We start from the raw sequence: 21773 nt of genomic DNA, 5'->3' as shown, positions 1-21773 counted from the left end.
AAAAGGCAACATGTGATGAAGGAAGGCAACGAGACCCTCATTAACACGCCATCATCACACAGCAGGCGTGTTCTTTTGTGTGTATCTGTCGCCCACAGAGCACGATAGTGATGATAGTGACAGTCATATCTCGTTGCAAGGATTCATATCCACTGTGGTTTTTGCTCTGGTCCTTTATTCAAAAAGGCCCTGGGTCAACTATATTTGGCATGCAAATATAGTTGACCAGGTAGAAGCCATTTGCAAGGCTTCGCCCTGCAGCCTGCTTTCTCTTTGGGACTGTTTAATCAGCTCCAGGCTAAAATCTGATGATGTTAAGAGCAGGCTGGCCAGTTCCTCAGCCAGCCCTTGGCTGCATCTTTGAGTGAATAATTGATGCAGGTTCTGAGGATATTGGAAAGCTGTAGCAGCTCACCTCACTAAGAGGAGCATCTGCTTTGATCTTAGTCTATCACATGCTATCTACTTCCCATCTTCACTGTGTGGTTTTGATTTAGCTGAAACAGCCGCCCGCTTCCTCTATTTATTTCATGCTGAGTTGCAAGGTAGTTTGTGATTATGGCAGACTCAAAGTTTTAAGTACTCTACTCAGCGTAATTTAGCTTTTATAAGGATGATGTTTTATCCCCCCGCTCTTGTCCACCAAAGTGCCTGTGTTTTGGCTTCCTGTTACTTCCTTATTGCTTCGTATTGCATAGATTTCCTGTGACTGGTTGGCAGTTGGCTTCAGACAAGAGCCTGCTCTCTCCCTCTAGTGGTGCCAGACTACCACAACACAGCACAAGTTCATCAGACTGCAGTGCAAGTGTTTATTTTTTAAACTTTGCAGCTGCTAAGTTTCAGACATTTTGAAAAGAAAATATTGTGTTATTTGTTTTCATTCACATAAATTGCCCAATTTATTTAGGATTAGTCCAAGAGATGTCATCAGTGCTGACCGAGCCACGACATTTTTTATATTCTTTTTTATTTTGCGTTCAGAAGACACCATCTTCACAAAAAAGAAAGTAAAAACCTGTACAAATTCCTCAGACTGGCAATCTTGCACTTTCTCAAAATTAGGTAAAAAATAATTAAGACAGCATGAAAAAAAAGCAGCCAAATAAACACAGTGCACAGCTGTTCCCATTAAATCAAAACAGACTTAAAGAGCTTTTCTACAAGTGTCAGGAGAACACTAACAAACATGTTCCATTTATAGTGCATTGTTCCACTGTGATATACAACTCCTATGTGGCACATTATATCACTATTCTAAGTTGTGCATCGGTCTTTAATTAAGAGGAAATAAATACGTCTGCAGAAATGCCATTTAAAAAAAACCCCTCTTTATAATTGTAAACAATATCAAAGAAAACAAACAAGTTTACATTAAAAATAATACAAATGCCAGATATCTGTTGCATTTCAAAAACCCCTTGTTACTGTTGTTCTGATCCAGTTTTTGTGCACTGAAAGCCGTTCATATCACCCTATGCAGCATACTGCATCTTCACCACTACTTCAAGTTTATATAGGTACTTCAAGAGATGTCCTTATCCATTCATGAATAAAATAATGGAGCCATTTCCCACATAGCTTCAACAGACAGAGTCTAAGTGAACCATTATTTAAAATAGAGACACAACTATGCTGCTTACAATCCAAACTAGCATACAAAGACAAAAAGTATTAGCTATATATTTCAAGAAATATTAGAAAGGAAGATTTTTGGACTGGCATTTGACTTTTGGAGATTTTCCCTGTAATATTGTTATACTGTACAGCTGTGTAATTAGGAAAGAAATGAGGGGGGAAAGAGTAAAAATGAACAAGAACAGTTAAAACCAAAGTCTTGTGACTGTAACGTAGCTATAAAAGCTACTAGCCAAAACTGCCTTAGTTAAAGCAAATTTAGCCAACTTCTTCTCATTTACAAGAAAATGAAAATTCAGTTTTGATATTCAGGCATCTTAGTAACTGAACTATACAAAAATAAGTCAATACTGTAATGGGGAGGGGTGAGAAAACATTACCCGCTAAACAAATGCTGCTAAAACAAAATTAGCCTAGCTTAGCAGAGTAGCAGTAAACAGAACCAGAGCAATTCCTGTGAGATCACATGGTTAAGCTACATTTAAATGAAACATTTGAATGTATTTTTAAACCATTAAAAGTCACTGGCTGAAAAGAACAAGAGAGGGAAGGGGAATCAAAAATTCATTTGGGTACTGAATAGTCTCCTTCATTTTTTTCCTTCATTTTTTTCTTAGTCTAACAGCTACAACAAATTTAAAGATTTTTTTAGTGCAGCCATTCTGACATTAAATATAAACATAAATGCAGGTATTAAGGGGGAAAAAAAATCACTGATGTCATTAGACAACGCCTACATTTACATATTTCATTGCTAAAAGGCTGCTGTGAAAAAGGTCTACTACCAATTAACATAAAAAGGCATAAAATTATTTATCATCTTCAGTAGTTACTGTGTGTTTGTAAGGCAGCACATTAACCTCACATGTTCTAGCAAAGCACACCCTGCCTTGCAGTGCATTAGCACAGACCTACACCTGCCACCTTATAGCGAAAACGGCTCATACATATTGATGACTAGCCGGTTGGCCGTAGGGCTTGTCCTTCCTCACACGGCTATCATCTCCTTCCAGTCACAGGAGGACGTGAACAATGGAGATGAGGAGCAAGCAAACTGAACTGGAGTGAAAGAATGGCCTTGACTGTTAGCCAAAGCACATGTACTGCAGTTAATGATCAATCTTTTTTTTTTCCAGTTTGCCTGACTTCACCCTTATGCCTAAATTCCACAAGACATACATATATTTACATAATCAAGACGTATGAAAATCCTTTTGCCTAAGTAGCCATGCGAACAATAAAATGATCATGAAAACCCTGTAAATGGTTGGTCATTCAAGCGAAAATGCATCCTAATTTGACCCGACAGACCCGGTGTCCAGCCTTTGTTTACCGACATTATGCTTCTAGCCATCAAAGCCTGACCAACCTGACAAGTCAGAAAGACAATAAATTATTCATACAGTACAGTACAAAAGCTGAAGCAGGTAATTGGGCCTTTAAGTGTTCAGTGCAATCTACCGTTCCAGCACAAATTAAAATGCAAAATTCAAACAGGGTCAGCAGGGGACAAAGTAGTCCAAGGTCACTCAGTTCTGCTTCAAGACATTAATCGTCCCTCTTTGCTGGGTGTCTGGAAAAAGGAGTGGAATAGCAGTCAGCTACTGGAGTGGAAATATGGTGCTTTAAAGATGGAGGGAAAGAAAGACTCCCATGTCCTTCAATGTACACACTGCTTACTCCCTCTGTGCTTCTACTAGGTCACTGTCCTCACCACTCACAGCAGCAGAGGAAGGAGCATGATGAGGCTTCGGGTGCACGGAACTTGCCAGAACTGGGCGTGTCCGTGCACTGTGCAATGAATGCATGTAGATCTGTGATGTGTGCCTGCTCCTGTGTTTGGGCCTGCAAGAAGACAAAAAAGCTGCAAATTTTCAAACTGCTATTGTCACTTACTAAATAAAGTCCCCGTATTTATCGGTAAAAATAAATCAATACATAACTGCACAAGTATCCTGCATTAATGTCGGATCACATTTACCAGTATTAACCAATAAGTATGATCATTATCTTGATTTAGCAGATTGGCACTGGGAAATTAGTAGAGGAGACGTTGATGGGAAAAAATTTTGTTTTTAGATTTTAGCATTTCTGTAACCCAATTCATATGATTAGAAAAAGCACTCAAACCACCACCCAACAGTATAATAAAGAAACAAAGCAGCAACTGTACCATGATGGTGTCATAAGCTCCGGTGATGAGTGCGATGAAGAGTGACAGCACCATGTAGATGAAGAGGGAGATGAAGGTGTAAAGGTAGATCTGGCTGAAGGTCCACACCAGCGTGCTGCTGTGCTCCATCTCAGCGAATGTTACAAACATGTCGTCTCCATTGATCAGAGAAAACAGGCACTCTGACACCATGGACAGGGAGCGAAACTGGATACATGGAGTCCAAGTTAGCACAATCATTTAAAAAAGAAAGTTTTGCAGTCTTTCAGTGTTTTTATTTATCTTTTTGGCACGGACTACAAAATTGACTTCTAGAGAATGTTTCTGTGTGAAAGGCAAATATCAATTAATTTCACATTCATTGAATTAGGTAATGTACGGTATTTTTGATGCACATATTAGCATATTTATTTTTTTATTGAGTCATTTAATTATTTCATTTTATTCATTTTGTTTTTAATTTCAGGAAAGCTGGCCCTCCATATATTTCCACCAGAATTGATTACATTATTTTGCTTGCATGCAAAAAGCAATATCCTAACAAAATGCTGCCTGATTCATATTTAATAACTATCAATTTTCTCCTCCCATTAATTATACATAGCTAAAAAATGACATGCTGGGAGGCAGTTTATCATAATTAGGATGCTCTGACATGCAATTCTGCTCTGAGTGACTCACGCCTGCTCACTCCTCCTTAGAGACACAGCTGTGTGTCCGTGCATTACCTTTGCATGGTAGGGCCCCAGCACTATCCAGCCACAGAAGCAATATCCCAAATAAATGGCGGCCGCACAGCAGCAGAAGCGGATGACATTGGGAAAAGCAGCTCTTAGAGTCACAATCAGGATCTGTGGGAGAAAGAGACCAAATTAACTAACTGTAAATACATTTTAAAATATTATATAAAAAAAAATTGTGTTAAATAATATTTTCCATATTTGTGTGTGTGTGCTTGACATACATTGTATTTCTGAAAGAAGCTGAGGTAGCGGATGACTCCCACCCACACCAGCAGAGTGGATGTTCCCAGCAAGATCCCACAAACATCATATGATGACAGATTCTGCATCACAAGGAAGACATCATTACTTATCATAACTTACTGAAAACTGGGAATTTTACATCTCAGTAGGTGAATAAAAAAAGAAGCTTCTTTTACAGTGTGCACAAAGCTGCACACCCTCTCACATCTTGTTACCTTGGACTCTATCCCAATTTTGATGAAGCTGCCGATGATGGTGAACGTGTCACTGACGATGAGCAGAATGTACCAGCCGTTGATGAACTCCATCCTGTCTCCCCAGCTCACGCTGCGGCCCAGTTTGTGATTGAAAAACTGCACGTACTCCTGGGTAAGGAGATGGGAGATGATCAATGGGGCTTTAAATGTGATACACACAACCGGAAAACTGGGAGACCGTGAAAGGCATTTAACTACTTCTCTTTGCCTGCGTGACTTATCATTATGAAATTATATGTGTTGAATATATGGCATCAGGGGGCAACAGTGTTTGTATTGCAGGATGTAAGTTTTGCTGTGATCTCATTAGCGCCACGGCCTCCAGGCAAGCGCTTAGAAAAATGACAATCCAGCAGAGCGAGCAGTGCAGACCAGCCTCATCTTTCACGGTGGCAAGCAAAAATCGGAACTTCTGTAATCACATTTCACGCATGATGACTAACTTGATACACTGCACCCTTGAGAAATGTAATGATAAAGATTTGAAAGCTCATTTGCGGCTCGATATTTTTTTTTCTGAGGTTTTCATTTTGCACGATTTGCTGTTCAGAACAATTCATCTCATCCTGGGTCTCTTTGCAGCACTTCAGTTCATCCACTGAAACTTTTTTGCTTCCACCTTTAAGCCAACTTTCTTCTGATTGGCTGCCTGTGAAAAACAGAAGATCTTAACAGCAGGTGGGCGGGGCTTATGTGCTCACAGGTAGTGCTGTGTACCTGAGATGGCCATATTAGGGACATCTGCTCTTGGCAATATTTTTTATGTGTCCTCATTTGGTTGTTAATATGACACCATAAGAAACTACAGTTCCCCAAATGACACTTAAGGCTGACTGTAAAAGGGGTTCACTTCCACAGACACTGTGAAAGATGTGTTTCACCCACTGGTTTTAGACTCCGATTTGAGGCTTTAATGTAACCAATGCGATTGTATTTGGATAATAATAATAATAATAATGGATTGGATTTATATAGCGCTTTTCAAGGCACCCAAAGCGCTTTACAATACCACTATTCATTCACTCTCACATTCACACACTGGTGGAGGCAGCTACAGTTGTAGCCACAGCTGCCCTGGGGCAGACTGACAGAAGCGAGGCTGCCATATCGCGCCATCGGCCCCTCTGGCCAACACCAGGCCAGAGGGGCCTGAGAGGGAGAAGTGCTAAGTTATCCATAAAGTGTACGAGTGCAATGCAGACTCTTAATTAGTACCTCAACAAAAGTTGCAACTTCAAGCAGTCAGTCCACTTGGGGTCCCATTTTGAAAGACATCAGAGGAGAAGTGAAACTTTTTACAGCCTCCTTTTGGTCTCTGTAGCATATTTTCCTCCTAAATTTGGAAATATCTCACCCATTTCCATTACTGTGCTAAAGTCTTGAGTCACCCCTCTTTTTTTTGGTTTATATTTTGTGAGTAAAATAGGTGCAAAACTTTATTGAAACATGTGCAAACATACATGGAAATAGAGTAGATAAGCCAATGGTATGACCATGTATGACCAGGTATGCTACACTAGCAGCGTGTTTGGGATCTTTGTCATACTGAACAATGAAGCTGTTGCCAATCAGATGCTTTAACAATGGCGGATCAAAATATGATGATGATGTCACTTTTCTATGTTCGTAATTTCATCGGTTTTTGATGAGATATCCAACATCACTGGCTGACATGCAGCCCAAACCAGGGCAGAGCCTCCACCATGCTTTACAGTTGTAGAGACTCATTGTTGTACCTCTCTCCTGACCTCCTTTGTACATACTGATGAGCATTTGAACCAAAATTTTCAAATTTGGATAAAAGACCTGATGCATCTCTCAGGTACTGTGGAAGGTCTGTGCTGGAATTTTTTCATACTTCGTAACCTCCTAGGACCTGGCGTCCACATATGCGGATATCACATTTTGGGTTGTCTAGACCAAAGTATTAAATTTTGCTCTACAACGGCCTGATATCCACTTACGAGTACACTATTCAATTCAATTCAATTCAATTTTATTTATATAGCGTCAAATCACAACAAAAGTCGCCTCAAGGCGCTTCATAGATACAGAGAAAAACCCAACAATCATATGACCCCCTATGAGCAAGCACTTTGGCAACAGTGGGAAGGAAAAACTCCCTTTTAACAGGAAGAAACCTCCGGCAGAACCAGGCTCAGGGAGGGGCGGCCATCTGCTGCGACCGGTTGGGGTGAGAGAAGGAAGACAGGATAAAAGACACTGCCACTGTTCTATCAAAATCTAAAGCAAATGTCCTCTTATGTGAAACTCATTTTTCTCAGAAACAAAAATCAGGTAAAAAACAAAAACAACCCCCCCCCCCCCCGGTAATTCTTTGTTTTTACATTCATCAGGTTCCAATCAGCCCAAATAGCAAAGAGAAACTGAAAATACATGCCATGAAAGAGTTCAGGTCTTAGGAGGTTAAGACACGATTTTCAGATACTGTTGAGCTGCTGTAGACAGGTTTTTAGGCCTGATACTTCCCTTTTTGTCTTCCACTTGTCCAGTTTCCTCAGTGTTTTAAGTGACTGCACAGCATGCCAAGATAGGGAACGTTTTCCACTAATAGATCTCCGGGAATCACCTTGTTGATATAAAAATATGGTTTTGTGTTCATCACAAAACTGTGATATTTTTCATAGACTCAGCTAAAGAAATTGGAACAAACAGTTTTTTGGTGTGCAGAGACAACACCTGCTCATCCCTTGACTTTCTCATAGGTCAGTATTTCTTAACAAAGAAAAAAAAAACTCTTAAAATGGTCAGGTACAAGGACGGAACTAAAAAGAAGTGAAAAATCAGCGAATGTCCAAAGAAGAAAGAAATCCTTGAGAACTATCGTTCAAAACTACTAGTCTGTCTCCTTGAAAGCAAAATATAAATAAAAATAGACTTTTGCTGTAAGAGACAAGACTCAGTACTGTAAATTGTATTAAGACTTAATGTATGCATTATTAAAAAAGCTAGACAGTCTGGCAGGAAGGTTCTTTTGACCAGGCTTCACTTCCTTTTTTGTGTTCATGGTGGTCGTGCATTACTGTGCGGTTACATACACAAACAGCCTGTCCTTATCTGAGCTCCACTTTTGTAGGTCATTGAACACTATTTAACAGGTATTTGTGTGTGTGCAAAGGGCCCATGCAGTCTATGGATGCATCTTGGTATCCAAGCTAGCTAATGTTGACTGATAACCTATCACTCTGTTCTCCTGTCCAAGTAAGATTATATGTTCTCACGCCCAAAAGAGGCAAACATTGAGACAGCCAAAATGCCAAACCCAAGGCTTCAAAAAGGCAATGTCAGTCGTGCTATGTGCAATATCCATTTCAAAATATACATTTCATAGGCTAACATCACAAAAACAAAAAAATACAGAAATTATTGGCCAGTTTTCTTACATGCTGCAGGAGGATGCCTCTGAGGATGGAGCGTCCACACAGCAGCAAGGACAGCACGCAGACGATGGCCACCAGCACATCAAAGAACTCCTGCGCATAATTCTCGGCTGAAAAAAGAGGACAGAAATAAAAGGGATCAAAGGCAATTAAAATAAATGAAGCGGCAGGTAAATAAATATCACCCCTAACCACCAGTCACTCACCACGTCCAGTCACATTAGGGTCTTTACACTCCTTAATGGAGGCACGGTTCTGAAGACTGATCGTAACTTTACCGCTGTGCGCCCTGTTATCCATCACAATCTGACGACAAAAGCATGAACCACGTAACAATTAGCATGTAAAAAACAACATTTTTAGTTTTTCTATTCTGTGGGATGTTGACTGAATTTGAGATCATAGAGGAGCTCACTGTGATAGCAAAGGTGTAGCAGTCCGGGATTTCATTATTTATAATGGTCTGAATGTTGATGGCCTTCAGCTGGAAGTCAATGGTGACATTGATCAGCCTGGGGAGGAAAGAGACATGCTGAGGATTCAATGTGCAGAATTCACATTGCAAAGAAAAGCAATACCTCTTTAATACCAAAACACACAAACATAACAGAGTCTCTAACTTGTAAAACAGGAGAGTGAAATTCTTGTAGTCACTGTTTCCTGGAGCAGCGCTGTACGTCAGTGGGTCCAGTCCAATACAATCTGGAAAAAGGAAAATCAGAAATAGCAAAAGAGGAACTAAGTCATACATGATTTTTTCCATATCACATGAATGCCACACCACGGTTTATTTTTACCACTACAATTATCATGCATTAGCCATAGCCATCTGCCAAATCAGCAGATGTGCGCAAATAACCCCTTTCCCAGGACCGGACACAGTATTTTTGCTACTAAAGTGGAAAAAAAAAAGGTCTGTGTTTTTCATTACAGGACTCAAGTCTTTAAAAGTAGGGCACAGTTGCAGGGCACTGGAGCAATAACACAGTGACTCACTGACACTATTGGTTCCTTAAGGGAAATACTGGCACTTGAAGAATGTGCAGACAGACGTGTAACAAACAAGTAGACTTTAAAACATAAAGAAAAACAAAATCAAAAGAAGGATTATCCTACCTGTGACAACATGTGGGTCGATGTCAAACGTGTCATTGACGGGGTCAATGGTGCCCCTCCTAAAGTACCTCTGACAGAGGGAGAGCGCGCTTCCGTTAACGCCGACACCCGGCACATAAGCGTACCGTCCCAGTGAGATCTGAGGTAGAGCCAAGTACTGAAGAGGGAAAGAGAAGCCGAGAGGTGGAATTAAGCTCGAGAAAACATCTGTCTCCTTTATGCGATGTTAAACTTTTCACGTTCAGAAATTAACAATGAAGCTCTCACTAAAAAGAACGCTGTTCAGTCAGGATGGCAACACGATAGCGGCATCTCTTTCCAGAAATATGTCTCAATTACTAGAGGTGGAAATCACCAGACACCCCAAGATTTGATATAATTCCGATAAAATATTATTGCATTTTTATCACATTTATTAACTTTGTGTTATGTGCTTGGTATGGAATAAGATATGTTACGATTTATCACCAAGTTGAACTTTGTCAATATCTTTTTTTACAGAATACAATGAAGTTATTTTACTTTAATTTGAGATTACAAGCACTGTCACTAAAACCTGCATTAATGTTGCCATAAGATTCAATCTGCAATTGCATGCAAAGTGTTTCTGGTAATACACCAAATAACTGTGATAAATTCTCTGAAATCGCATCTGTTGCTGTCTACATAAACAGAAATTCACATTTAACAGGAATGTATATTTAACTGCGCTCAGTAATGTTCCTGTTCTACAGGAATATAACCACAATACAACCAGCTGCCAACCAGTTGAGTCAAGCCCACTTGAGTTGTTTTCATTGACAAAGAGTCATTCAGACTGATGGCAACATGTTGGCAACATTTCTGCTTTTATAAATTAGACAGCAGTTATTTGCAAACTTCCAATGATCTCTCTGAGAGTGACTGCAGTCAGTCCAAGTAAGACTGAAACTGTTTGCAGAAAGGTTGCCTCCTGTTGGGCGACCTGTGCAATCAGTTGCAGAATGTGAAAAAAATCTATACAATCACCAGGCAGCCGCTGCTTTTTTTATGGATGCAAGGAGGTTGCTTTCCTATTTGTGGTCATGTGACTGAGCCATTAGCTTGCTCTTAATTAGGAGGTAGCTTTAACAAGCTGAGTGTGTTCAGTGTTGGATGGTTTTTCAGTTGAGCCCATTTAATGTAAGTTTGCTTGGCTAACAACATCTCAGGATGGTGGCGCATGAGATGAGCCTTCTCGCTCGTAGACTATTTTAATGTATTTAATAAAATCTCAATATTTGGTGTTCCTGTAGTGATCAATGTCAAAAATATTGGGATACTCTATTGGACTGACTTCCCCCCACCCACATCTGTTACTGTGCATAACCTACAGCAGCAACTTTTTCCATCTAACTACTACATCCACTTCTTCATTGTCTGCAAATGCAGACAAACAGACGTCATTTGCAGTCTGTGTTTCTGCGCTTATTCACACACTCAATTCTAAGCTAAGCTAGTAAACATTGTAAACAATACAACTGCTAAAGATAATAGCTCAGCTAGCTTTGCAGTAGTCCTGTTTTCCCCTCAAGCCTCTGATTGACCTTTGTTTTGTTGGGTTTTTGTGTGGAGTGGAAATCTGCAGTCAGTGTTACAACAGTATATTAGGGTCCATTGTAAGTAATAATACCATGAAAAAACACTTATTAATATCAAGCATATCTAATGTATGCATGGCTTAAAAAAATCATTAAAAAAATCATATTAAACAAAATTCTGGTCATAATAATAAATCAAGAGATCTCAAAATGTCTCTTAAAATGGTTATTAGCAGGCTACCTGCTCTATGGTAAAGTTGATGTGGCTGTACATCTCCATCTGTGTGTGGACAGCGTGGGGATTCTTGTCCTTGTAGCCCTTCAGGAAAAGGTGCTTGAATGCCGCTGTGTTTTCCTCTTGAAACGTCACAACCATCTGGTTACTCAGTCCAAACATCACCAACTAATAGACAGAGCCAGAGAGCACAGGCACAAGACAAATGAGCTGAAACACTCGGGCAAATGCAGAGAAGCAGTCGCTGCACAGTTAGAATAAAACACAGGACATGATCGGGTATTTGCATTCTGAGCCTACAGAGTATTCATGTTAAATCAAAGGGCTGTATCCACCTGCACAGTCACAATGATGATTTTCAGCAGCTGCAGGCCAAGTTTGAAAGGCTTGCGCCCCTTTGCATGATACTTGTCACAAGGGCTCATGAAGAAATACTTGAGTTTCCTCCTCAGGGCCTCCTCCTCTCCTTCTTCCTCCTGCTGGAGGAGCTTGGAGCCCACCAGGGTAGGAGGGCGGGAGCTGCCACTTCCAAGAAGATCCTGGGAGCCATAGCCTGATACGGAGGAGAGCAGCTTGTCCTTCTCTGTTAATAAAATCATTCATTTTGGAAAGAAGCTCAGCATTAAAGAGGTACTCAAGACATTATACATTGCTGGGTTACTAACAAGTGACAATTTGAATTAACCCCTTTTATCCTGGAAAAGTGGTTGGAGAGTGTCTTTAATTCTGTTACTTAGCAGTGTTAGCTGGTCTCCCTGCCTGTATGTGGTGCAATTTCACAGCTTAGTATAACCAAGCTAACGCTGGCGGATAACTTTCATGTTTAAATGTGTAAATGCTCAAAAATGATCCAAGCATGATCCAAGATTACCACTTGTAGCTCCTGAAAAACAAAAATCCAGTATCTTAATGATTATATTACATAAAATCATTAAATAAAAAAGAGTTTACAACAGATAAAAGCCCAGGTTCTGAAAAGCATGTTTATTTATACAATGAATCCTTCTTTGGTTCTTCATAATGAATTACTGTGGCATGGAGGCGATCAGCTTTTGACACTGCTGACGTGTCACTGCAGCTCAGGTTGCTTTGATAGTTGCCTTCAGCTCGTCTGTGTTTGGGGTCAAGTGTTTCTCATCTCCGTCTAAACAGTACCTCACAGATTCTGTGCGGCCTTCAGATCAGGTGAATTGGTTTGCTAATTAAGCACGTGTCTAAATGCCATTTGGTAGTAGTTTTGGACCCACTGGCACCCTGCTAGAAAAGGAAATTGGCATCTCCATAAAGCTTGGCAGTCAGAAGCATGAAGTGCTCCACTCCAGCAGATGACATGGCACCCCAAGTCACCACAGACTGTGGAAATGTCACACTAGACTTCAAACACCTTGGGTTCTGTGCCCCAGGTAAGCTCTTCTGACATTATCTCTGGTTCAGGAGCGGTCTGACATCAGGAACGTGACACTTGCAGCTCCGTTCTCTGCCAAGTCCTTGAATTGACTTTTCTCAAGGTTGCAGTCACCCCTGTTGCTTGTGGACATTTTATTTTCCTTCCTCAACTTTTATCAACATGCATTCTGTGAACAGCAAAAATAGCTGTCTGTGGCTCATCCTGCTGGCATAGAGGGAAGCCTGTCAAGTCAGCAGTCTTCTCCTGATTGCAACTGCATGTTCTCAACTAGACTGACAGACAGGCAGTATTTATACTGTATCTGAATGGCAATTCCCCCAAAGTCGAAATAAGATAAAAAAAAAAAAAATTCGAATTATCCTGCTGGGTCTCTTAATAGAATTTTATAAATTGCTTGACTGTAGAAAGATTTTTATGTGATTATTGTTATGATATTTTGATACCACGGTAAGCATTTACAGGATATTGTTTCATACAGGAAAACTGTTACTCAATAAGGCCCATATACTAGTTGTTTTTCTCTTTCTCTGTGACCCAAGAATTAATGTGTAAGACTTACAGGCTGGTACCCCAAGGTCGAAAACACCACAGAGATGAGACCACTTCCTTACTCCCATCCTCCCTTTTTTCTTTATCTCCTGGAAAAGGCTCGTTAAAGGCTAGGTGGTTTGTTTCAGAATTCACTGATGAAAGAACTCTGTATTCTATGTCTAGGAGTGTATTTTGCTGGGATGATCATAAATTGTAGCTGAACTGATAAACTACACACAGGATACTTCTTGGCTCACAAGGCAGGAAGACGTTTCCTTATTTGGTCTGTACCGGTTTGAACTGGGAAAGCTGACACACGAACCTTTTTTCATCTATATAAACTGCTGTGTATCAAATAAACCTTTGAGTCGATTGGGAAGGCAACCTAAAGCAGTCTCTGTTTTCTTGTTCTCCCAAGCTGCTCCCGAGCTCGTACTAACACGCTGAACGGCATACCTGAGTGTTACTTTAAATAATTAGGAATCTTAGAAGGAAAGGACAGAACTCTGCTTATCGCTCACGCCACGGAGGAAACCCGGGAAGGCAATTTCCTTCAATCTTGGTGTCAGAAGTGGGATCCCTGACAGAAGGTAAATATGTGTCTTTCATATTTATATAAAGACCTATTATACCTCTCTCAGTGATTGATCCATAAAGAAACGGGATATGCTGACGAAGTTTCACTTAGTGATCCAGAGAGATACACTGACGACTTCCTCAGTCCCCGAATAAAGTAAATTAACCCTTGTGTGGTGTTGGTGGACACAGGAAGTTGCCTGTTGTCTTGAATATTTTAATTTTGTTTAAAAAAATAATAATAATTAATTGTTTAATTAAACGTACGTTAAAAAGTGAGAAGTTGCTCACTTAGAAAAGTGACACAGAAAGTTGCCTGTTGTCTTAAATACTTCTCGTTAAGTGAGAAGTTGCTCACCAAAGAGTGACACAGGGAGTTGCCTGTTATCTTGAAACGTACGTTAAGAAGTGAGAAGTTGCTCACTCACAGAAAGCTAGTAAATAATTAAATTTAATTTTGTTAAAAAAAAAAAAAAAAAAAAAACGAAAGAAAACTGAAAACGGGTCTCACAGACCCGATTACCATACAAGGGTTAAAAGCAGTAAATTAAAAGCAGAAAGACACAGGAAGTTGCCTGTTGTTTTACGAGAAGTTGCTCGTTAAGCGAGAAGTTGCTCGCTAAGTGAGAGTTGCTCACACAAACAAAATTGCTAGCAATAAATTTAAAGTGACCTCAGCTGTGCCGCAGCGAAAACACTAACATAAAAATCCTCCTAGCGTGTAAACCCCTCTGGAAATCACTGAACATGGGTCAGAATTATTCAAAGACCACAGACAGGTCCGATAAAAAATCTAAAGTACCTGTAAAACCAAAAATTAATAAAATACAAAATAAAGTCTCAAATAACGGCTCAGTACAACTCCCATTTCCGGTTACGTGTAACCTACGTCCGCGAATCGGTGAAGACGTCCATGATCACGTATCCAGAACATGCAGGAGTGCTTATGTGACTGACTTTGTTTACAACTTAAGAAGTTCAATGCATTCTAATTTCTTTTCGGAGCCTTATCCCGAACGATTATCGCCAGAAAACAGGTCAGTAGAAATGTTGAATATCATTTGTGATAAGAAAAGTAGTCTGCTTAAAAAGTCCTGTAGAAAATATATGATAGAATGCCGCGACGTGATGCATCAAATGTTACCGCTATGGACAAAAGGAGGGTAAATAATGACAAAGTCGCCGATTTCTTTAAGAATCTAAAGAAATTCCTGCTAACAATGTCCAGAGACAAAATTGACTTAAATGCAGTAACTATGTGTAAACAGAAGCCTGATGAATCCATCCTAGTATTCATAAAACGCTTTATGCACTGTTGGACAAGCTAGAGGTGCAAATTTAGCTCAGTTTTCCAGCAGCCGCAGACACCCAAAGCAAAAATGAATTTGTGTATTTAATTTAACACAAAGGGTGAAGTGTTTGCTGACACTGATAACAGCTTATGTTTTCTCTGCCCTATGTACCGACATGATGGAGAAGGAACATCCTCTGTGTCAGCTGGACCCTCAGCAGAGAATGAACTCAACATCCTTTTTGTCCGGTACTCTATGTCACACACTGTGCCAAAAAAAAAAACGTGTACAGACGCCACTAACAGGTAATCCCATGACTGGGAGCCACACTTTTGTTTCTCTCACACTGTTCAACAACATGATAACTGCTCACACAAGTGAAGGTCAAACAGTGATTTTGTCACATAACTCAGACATAGTTTATGACATAACTACACCATGTCGTCACATAGATCTAACCTACCCTATCCACTGTACTATTTCTGCACTTACGTTGCCAGCTGAATACCAGAATATGACATTGTGGTCAAAAAGTGAGAATGATATAGGATTTATTGACTGTACACTTTATCACGTACACTTATTAAAACACAACAAGCAGTATATGTCAAGCAACATCCCATTTCTGCCGAAAAAGCCGCAGTCCTAGATGTCATGATAGGAGATTTATTGACTACAGGAGTAATAAAGCCCACACTCCTGTCAATCCTGTGCCAAAGCCTAACAAACCTGGCGTATGGCGTTTCATACAAGACTTAAGGCAAATTAATGCAGTCAACATTCCTCTGCCACCTCTCGTTTCAGATGTTCACAGCATATTGACATGCATTGCATACACATTTTACCGTGGTGGATTTATGCTCCGCTCCTTTTTCTCAGTACCTGTGACACACAGCCGTTATTTGCATTCACACATAGAAATAAGCAGTACACTTGGACTCGTTTGCCCCAAGGCATGATAGACAGCTCTGCTGCTTTCTCTATGGTGCTTCACTCCTCCAGGGCTGCACCCTGATCCACATGTGGATGACCTCCTCCTCTGTGCTGAAAGTGAAAAACTATGTCAAACTGCTACACACATGCTTCTCCAGCACCTCCAAAAGACTGGCCACAAAGCATCAGCAAAGAAAATGCAGTATTGTCAGACTTCTGTTCAATATTTGGGATTCACACTGTCTCACGGAAAACGTTCCATGACTGCAGACAGGGTCAAAGCTGTGACCTCTGTCCCTTGTCCCACTACACAGGAGGAAATGTCGTCCTTCTTAGGCATGGTGAACTATTGCAGACAGTGGATACCAGACTGTTCTTTTCATGACCACATTGCGTGACTGTTGTAAAAAAAGACAAGCCTCCTCGAATACTGTGGTCCACAGAAATGACTGCCTCTTTCAATGCATTACAGGGAGTGCTGACCTCCGCCACTCAAAGGTGCTGCCTGAATTGTTCAGGAATGCCGGCCTGCCTGAGGGCAGTAGCAGCTTGCTCTATCATGATAAGGGACTGCGAGAAGCTCACACTCTCACATGACACTATTCTACACACCAATCACCAGGTCACGACCATTCTAGCAAACATAACTAAACAACATATGCAAATCTCACATTTATTGATCCTATGCTGTGTTCTTCTGACCGACAGGATGGCTCAGACAGGCTTGACGTTCATGACTGCATGACACGTATACAGGAATCCACAGCACAACGTCCAGATTTAGAGCAAACACCTATCTCAGACTCAGCCACGGTTTATGTGGACGGGTCCTGTTCAAGGCCGAATGACAACTCATTTCTTTGTGGCTATTCAGTGGTAACAGTGCCTGACATCATACTAGAGGCTCACTCATTACCATTTCACTCAGCACAAAAAGCAGAGCTCATGGCTTTAATACGCGCCTGTGAGCTACATTTGGATAAGCATGTGACGATTTACACAGACAGCCGCTATGCATTTGGCGTTGTGCATGACTTTGGCACATTGTGGAGACAGAGAGGATTTAGATCTGCTGATGGAAAATAAATTGCTAAATTCTGATTTTGTTCAAAGACTTTTTCAGGCTATACAGCTGCCATCGGCCGTTGCAGTTGTAAAAACGAAAGGACACAGTACAGCTGACACAGACGAAGCAACAGGTAATGCCTTAGCAGACGTGACAGCCAAGGCTGCAGTTGCATCACAGCTCCCACCTCCGCAGGAAGTATTATCTGTGCCCCTACAGCTGCCACTTGTTACACTCCCAGACTATTTAGACACAAATGTTGATTTAAAATTCATACAAGAGCAAGCCTCTGCATGTGATTACACCTATTGGGAGAATAATGACTGTACCTTAGATGACAGAGATGGCTTATACAAAATCTTAAGGGTTTGATTGCCCTCCCATATTCCCTGATGCCAGTCCTTGCCCGACATTTTCACTGTGTGAGTCATGTCGGACAAAGAGGGGTAATAGGGGCAATAAAATTAAGATTTGTAATTGAGAAAACATCACATGCAGTAAAAAGCATATTAGCAACCTGTCTAACATGTGCGCGAACTAATGTAGGTAGCTCAAAAGCAAAACATCAGCATTTACCACAACCAGATTTTCCATTTCATACATTACAAATTGATTTCACACATATGCCAGCACAAGGAAGCATCAAGTACTTACTGGTAATAGTGGATCAATTTAGTAAATGAGTAGAAGCTTATCCAACCTCAAAAGAAACTGCAGAAGTAGTCTGTCAAAAGTTGAGCAATGAAATAATACCCAGATTCGGAATACCTCACCAGATTAACAGTGATAGAGGATCTTCATTCACATTAGAAGTAATTCAAAAGTGTGCTAAAACTTTAAATGACCTGGGTCAAATTACTTACTCAAGTCCTGTGTGAGATTAGAATGACTCAATCTACAGTAACCAAATTATTTCCATTTGAAATAAGACTATTTCCAACACCATGGTCAGCTTCCAGAGGGGCACCGCTAGTAGAAGGTGATGTATATTGCATTGTCCACTGATGTTCACAACCTGGTAGAAAAACTGAATAATAACTATCAGAAAGTTTGTCTCTCTCAGCCTTTCCCCTCCACAGTTCCACCAGTGGAGACAAGGAGATGCATGTTGGAGAAGCCACTAACACCAAGGACTCTCTGGGAGGCCGCGCGTGTTCCAGCCCCCAGACTGTACTGGCAGTGACGAAGAACCAGCATCCTCACAGACGGACAACCTCAGTGGATTCATGCCAGCAGGGTTAAGACCAGCCCAATCGGACCATCTCAGGCGTCGGATCAAGCAGACGACATCTCCGGCGAGCCAGCGCCCGGAACTAGAGCAAATAAACACACACGGGTAGATGACATCTCAGGCGAGCCAGCGCCCGGATCCAGTACATACACACACAATCACTGATTAACACACAACGCCTGAAAGAACAACAACAAGGTACTCAAACATCCAGCAGGAACAGAAAGCCAAAAGTACCACATGATGTCTAACCTGATAAAGCCAGACTCATTTCATCCTGATAATGGAGAAAATGAAATGCCCATTGTCATCATACGACGCTTATTCAATGTCTCTCGAACCTGGGACCAGGCCAGAAGACAACTGAAGAACTGTTTTTCTTATATATTGTCTTATATATTTAGGTTATTTATCATATCTATCGCATTAACCTTAGGATTTCTCTTTGCTATTTTGTATTGTAAACTGCAACCATGTTCACATTTCTGCAGGTCATATTTTGCTGACTATACCTCATGCTCCATTTTGCAAGACACCTACTTAATGCACTCCTCACGCTCCCTAAAATCAGTAAATAGCAACATAGACGCCACTAATAAACCATTTTATGCACCCTCTAGAACAGGAGCTAACGCCTGGTATGAAAATGCCAGAACAGCCGCTCGTGATTTAGGAAACAGTAACTGTTATGTCTGTTCAAAGGCTAATCCAGAACAGGTAATAGTAGGATACCCCATATCCGGTTTCCCCCTCACTGAGGGACTAGAGAAAATCAGCGGAAATAATGCTCTCTTTAAAGACACTTTACAGTTGACTCTGAGCCCTCTCGACTGCCTACTTAGACACACACACACACCAACTAACCCTGAGACTCCATTAGGCGAATTATTGAAGTTATCTAATGACACCGCAGGGACCTGCGCCCCAATGAAACGCCCCAAGAATAGGTTAAAGCCCTCACTGCCCTTAGGACAGATCCCTCTCCATTTTAATACTAGTATGATATGTCTGCGCAGACTAAAGTTAACTGGCCCAGACACACACATAGATTATACAAAGGATAACTATACATTCTTCTCTGACTCCCCAGGTGCACGCTGTAATGAGACATGGCTAGCTGTCTCTATGGCTGAAGTTGTATCATATCTGGAGGAACACACACACAGTTCAAGTTCGAGCAGAGAATCGATCATTGTTCCCCCAGACGGTGTATTAAATGACACTGACTGGGGGGAGTTAGTTAAATCACACATGGTCACGCGCCTAACTAGACCAATCCCACATGCTTATTGGTTGTGCAATAATACCCTTAGATTAGCTTTACCTGTTAATTGGACCGGTACCTGTGGTCTAGTAACCGTTGATGTTTGCTGTACTTTCATTCCCAATAATACTGCTCCTAACGGTTCATTCACACAAGCTATGAATAAACTTGAAGCATTGCAGATAGAACTAATTGCCAATACAGGTCACGGTCAGTGGCTAGATAAGTGGCTACAGGACACGTTTGGAAGATGGAAGGAACTAATTGTAGCCTTGGTAACCGTTGCAGCATGTTTTTGATGATTATTGTCTGTTGTGTGATACCATGTATACGCTCTCGGAATTTTTGATATTAAGCTTCCTCAAAGGACTAGTTACATTTATGATTTGTTTCACATTTATGATTTATCTTTATATTATGTTATTACATTCTGTCTTTATACTATGTTATCATTACATGATAAAAGGGGAGAACTGTTATGATATTTTGATACCACGGTAAGCATTTACAGGATATTGTTTCATACAGGAAAACTGTTACTCAATAAGGCCCATATACTAGTTGTTTTTCTCTTTCTCTGTGACCCAAGAATTAATGTGTAAGACTTACAGGCTGGTACCCCAAGGTCGAAAACACCACAGAGATGAGACCACTTCCTTACTCCCATCCTCCCTTTTTTCTTTATCTCCTGGAAAAGGCTCGTTAAAGGCTAGGTGGTTTGTTTCAGAATTCACTGATGAAAGAACTCTGTATTCTATGTCTAGGAGTGTATTTTGCTGGGATGATCATAAATTGTAGCTGAACTGATAAACTACACACAGGATACTTCTTGGCTCACAAGGCAGGAAGACGTTTCCTTATTTGGTCTGTACCGGTTTGAACTGGGAAAGCTGACACACGAACCTTTTTTCATCTATATAAACTGCTGTGTATCAAATAAACCTTTGAGTCGATTGGGAAGGCAACCTAAAGCAGTCTCTGTTTTCTTGTTCTCCCAAGCTGCTCCCGAGCTCGTACTAACACGCTGAACGGCATACCTGAGTGTTACTTTAAATAATTAGGAATCTTAGAAGGAAAGGACAGAACTCTGCTTATCGCTCACGCCACGGAGGAAACCCGGGAAGGCAATTTCCTTCAATTATCATCAAAACAAACATGGCTGAACTGTCCATGCTATTCGATGACGTCATCTTGGGCTCGCTAACTGTGATGATTTTAAGAACCACCGGTTGTAGATGTCAAGGCGGAAACCTTTAAAGCGTTTATTTTCAAAACAATAAAAAAATAAAAAATAAAACTTTAAATGTCCAAAATCGGCGGAATGATCCTTTGAGCCTCGAGTCACCTGTGAATAAATACACGGAGCGGACGTGTTTCTTTCATTGTTCGATATCACACCTTAGCAAATTTTCACAGATGGACCCGCCTCTTTAAAAATAAATAAATAAACAAATACATGAAAAATAAAATAACGTAATATGATGCTAGCAAATAAATGCGTACCAATCCGTGGTATAAAGAGTGATACAGGTGAAGAGAGATAATAAAAGAGAGGACTGAATGTTGCCAAACCTGTGGCGCTGTCTTGGATGCAGGTGTAACTAGAAGATGCCATGGTGATGCGTTCACGTTCGCACAGGAGCAGGGTACATCACACTCATAAAAAGCGAGTAGAGAGCAGACGCGGGGTCATATTATTTGTTTACATCGTAAAATAAAAGACGATTGCTGTCGCAGTCTGCGGATGAAACATAGGTAAACACATCGCCGCTTCCTTATGACCACGTGACTCCATCATGTGACTAATGCCTAGCCTGTAAGCTATTGCTGCTGGGAAGACTAAAGACGCAAACGCCAAAAAATTCAGGGCAAATGTTGAGCTAATGTTCCGGTTATTACTCTTTTTTTTTTTTTTAATGTTTTATGACAGTTTTATTAATTAAGACTTAGGATAAAATAATTATTGTTTATTGAAGAGAACTTACGTTTGCGCAAGTAGTTAATAAGTTAAGTCATGGTGAAGGGAAAGGGTTTTTTCGCTTTTTGAGAAATACTGGTCTCATAAAGAGGATCTGAGGATTCAGGAGTGAAGTAAGATTAAAAGCCAGGA

The 21773-nt window shown here is 40.7% G+C and overlaps 1 protein-coding gene across 2 annotated transcripts; it reads right to left on the bottom strand.

Moving 5' to 3' along the window:
• Positions 1 to 858: 858 nt before the first annotated feature.
• mcoln1b (mucolipin TRP cation channel 1b) lies at positions 859 to 21729 on the bottom strand. 2 transcript variants are annotated; one of them, XM_086288373.1, is made up of 13 exons: positions 21236 to 21729; positions 11698 to 11945; positions 11369 to 11530; positions 9569 to 9725; positions 9073 to 9154; positions 8868 to 8964; positions 8659 to 8758; positions 8456 to 8562; positions 5010 to 5159; positions 4773 to 4874; positions 4537 to 4659; positions 3809 to 4015; positions 859 to 3480 (listed from the first exon to the last, which is right to left on the bottom strand). In XM_086288373.1, exons 1-13 carry the CDS (start codon positions 21276 to 21278, stop codon positions 3346 to 3348), a joined length of 1713 nt encoding a protein of 570 aa, XP_086144499.1. In that variant the 5' UTR covers positions 21279 to 21729; the 3' UTR covers positions 859 to 3345. The 2 variants fall into 2 exon arrangements, with proteins under 2 accessions (XP_086144499.1, XP_086144501.1); XM_086288375.1 differs by lacking the exon at positions 21236 to 21729 and adding an exon at positions 18032 to 19908 and having other exon boundaries at positions 860 to 3480.
• Positions 21730 to 21773: the final 44 nt, after the last annotated feature.

This window comes from Aulonocara sp. 'chitande type north' Nkhata Bay, linkage group LG4, assembly GCF_057382095.1.
Source record: "Aulonocara sp. 'chitande type north' Nkhata Bay isolate Kocher_YH1m ecotype deep benthic linkage group LG4, A_spYH_male_GT1.1, whole genome shotgun sequence".
NCBI classification, from domain to species: Eukaryota; Metazoa; Chordata; class Actinopteri; order Cichliformes; family Cichlidae; genus Aulonocara; species Aulonocara sp. 'chitande type north' Nkhata Bay.
Note: the sequence above shows the minus strand (reverse complement) of the source record. Positions and strands in the feature narration are given on the sequence as shown.

Bases quoted from the DNA above. Each gene is read 5' to 3' on its own strand.
- mcoln1b (XM_086288373.1), bottom strand. From the start codon at position 21,278: ATGGCATCTTCTAGTTACACCTGCATCCAAGACAGCGCCACAG. The intron at 9,726-11,368 runs GTAGCCTGCTAA...TTCCCTCTTCAG, and splicing joins TCAACTTTACCATAGAGCAG to TACTTGGCTCTACCTCAGAT. The intron at 4,660-4,772 runs GTATGTCAAGCA...TTTCTCCCACAG, and splicing joins GCTTCTTTCAGAAATACAAT to ATCCTGATTGTGACTCTAAG.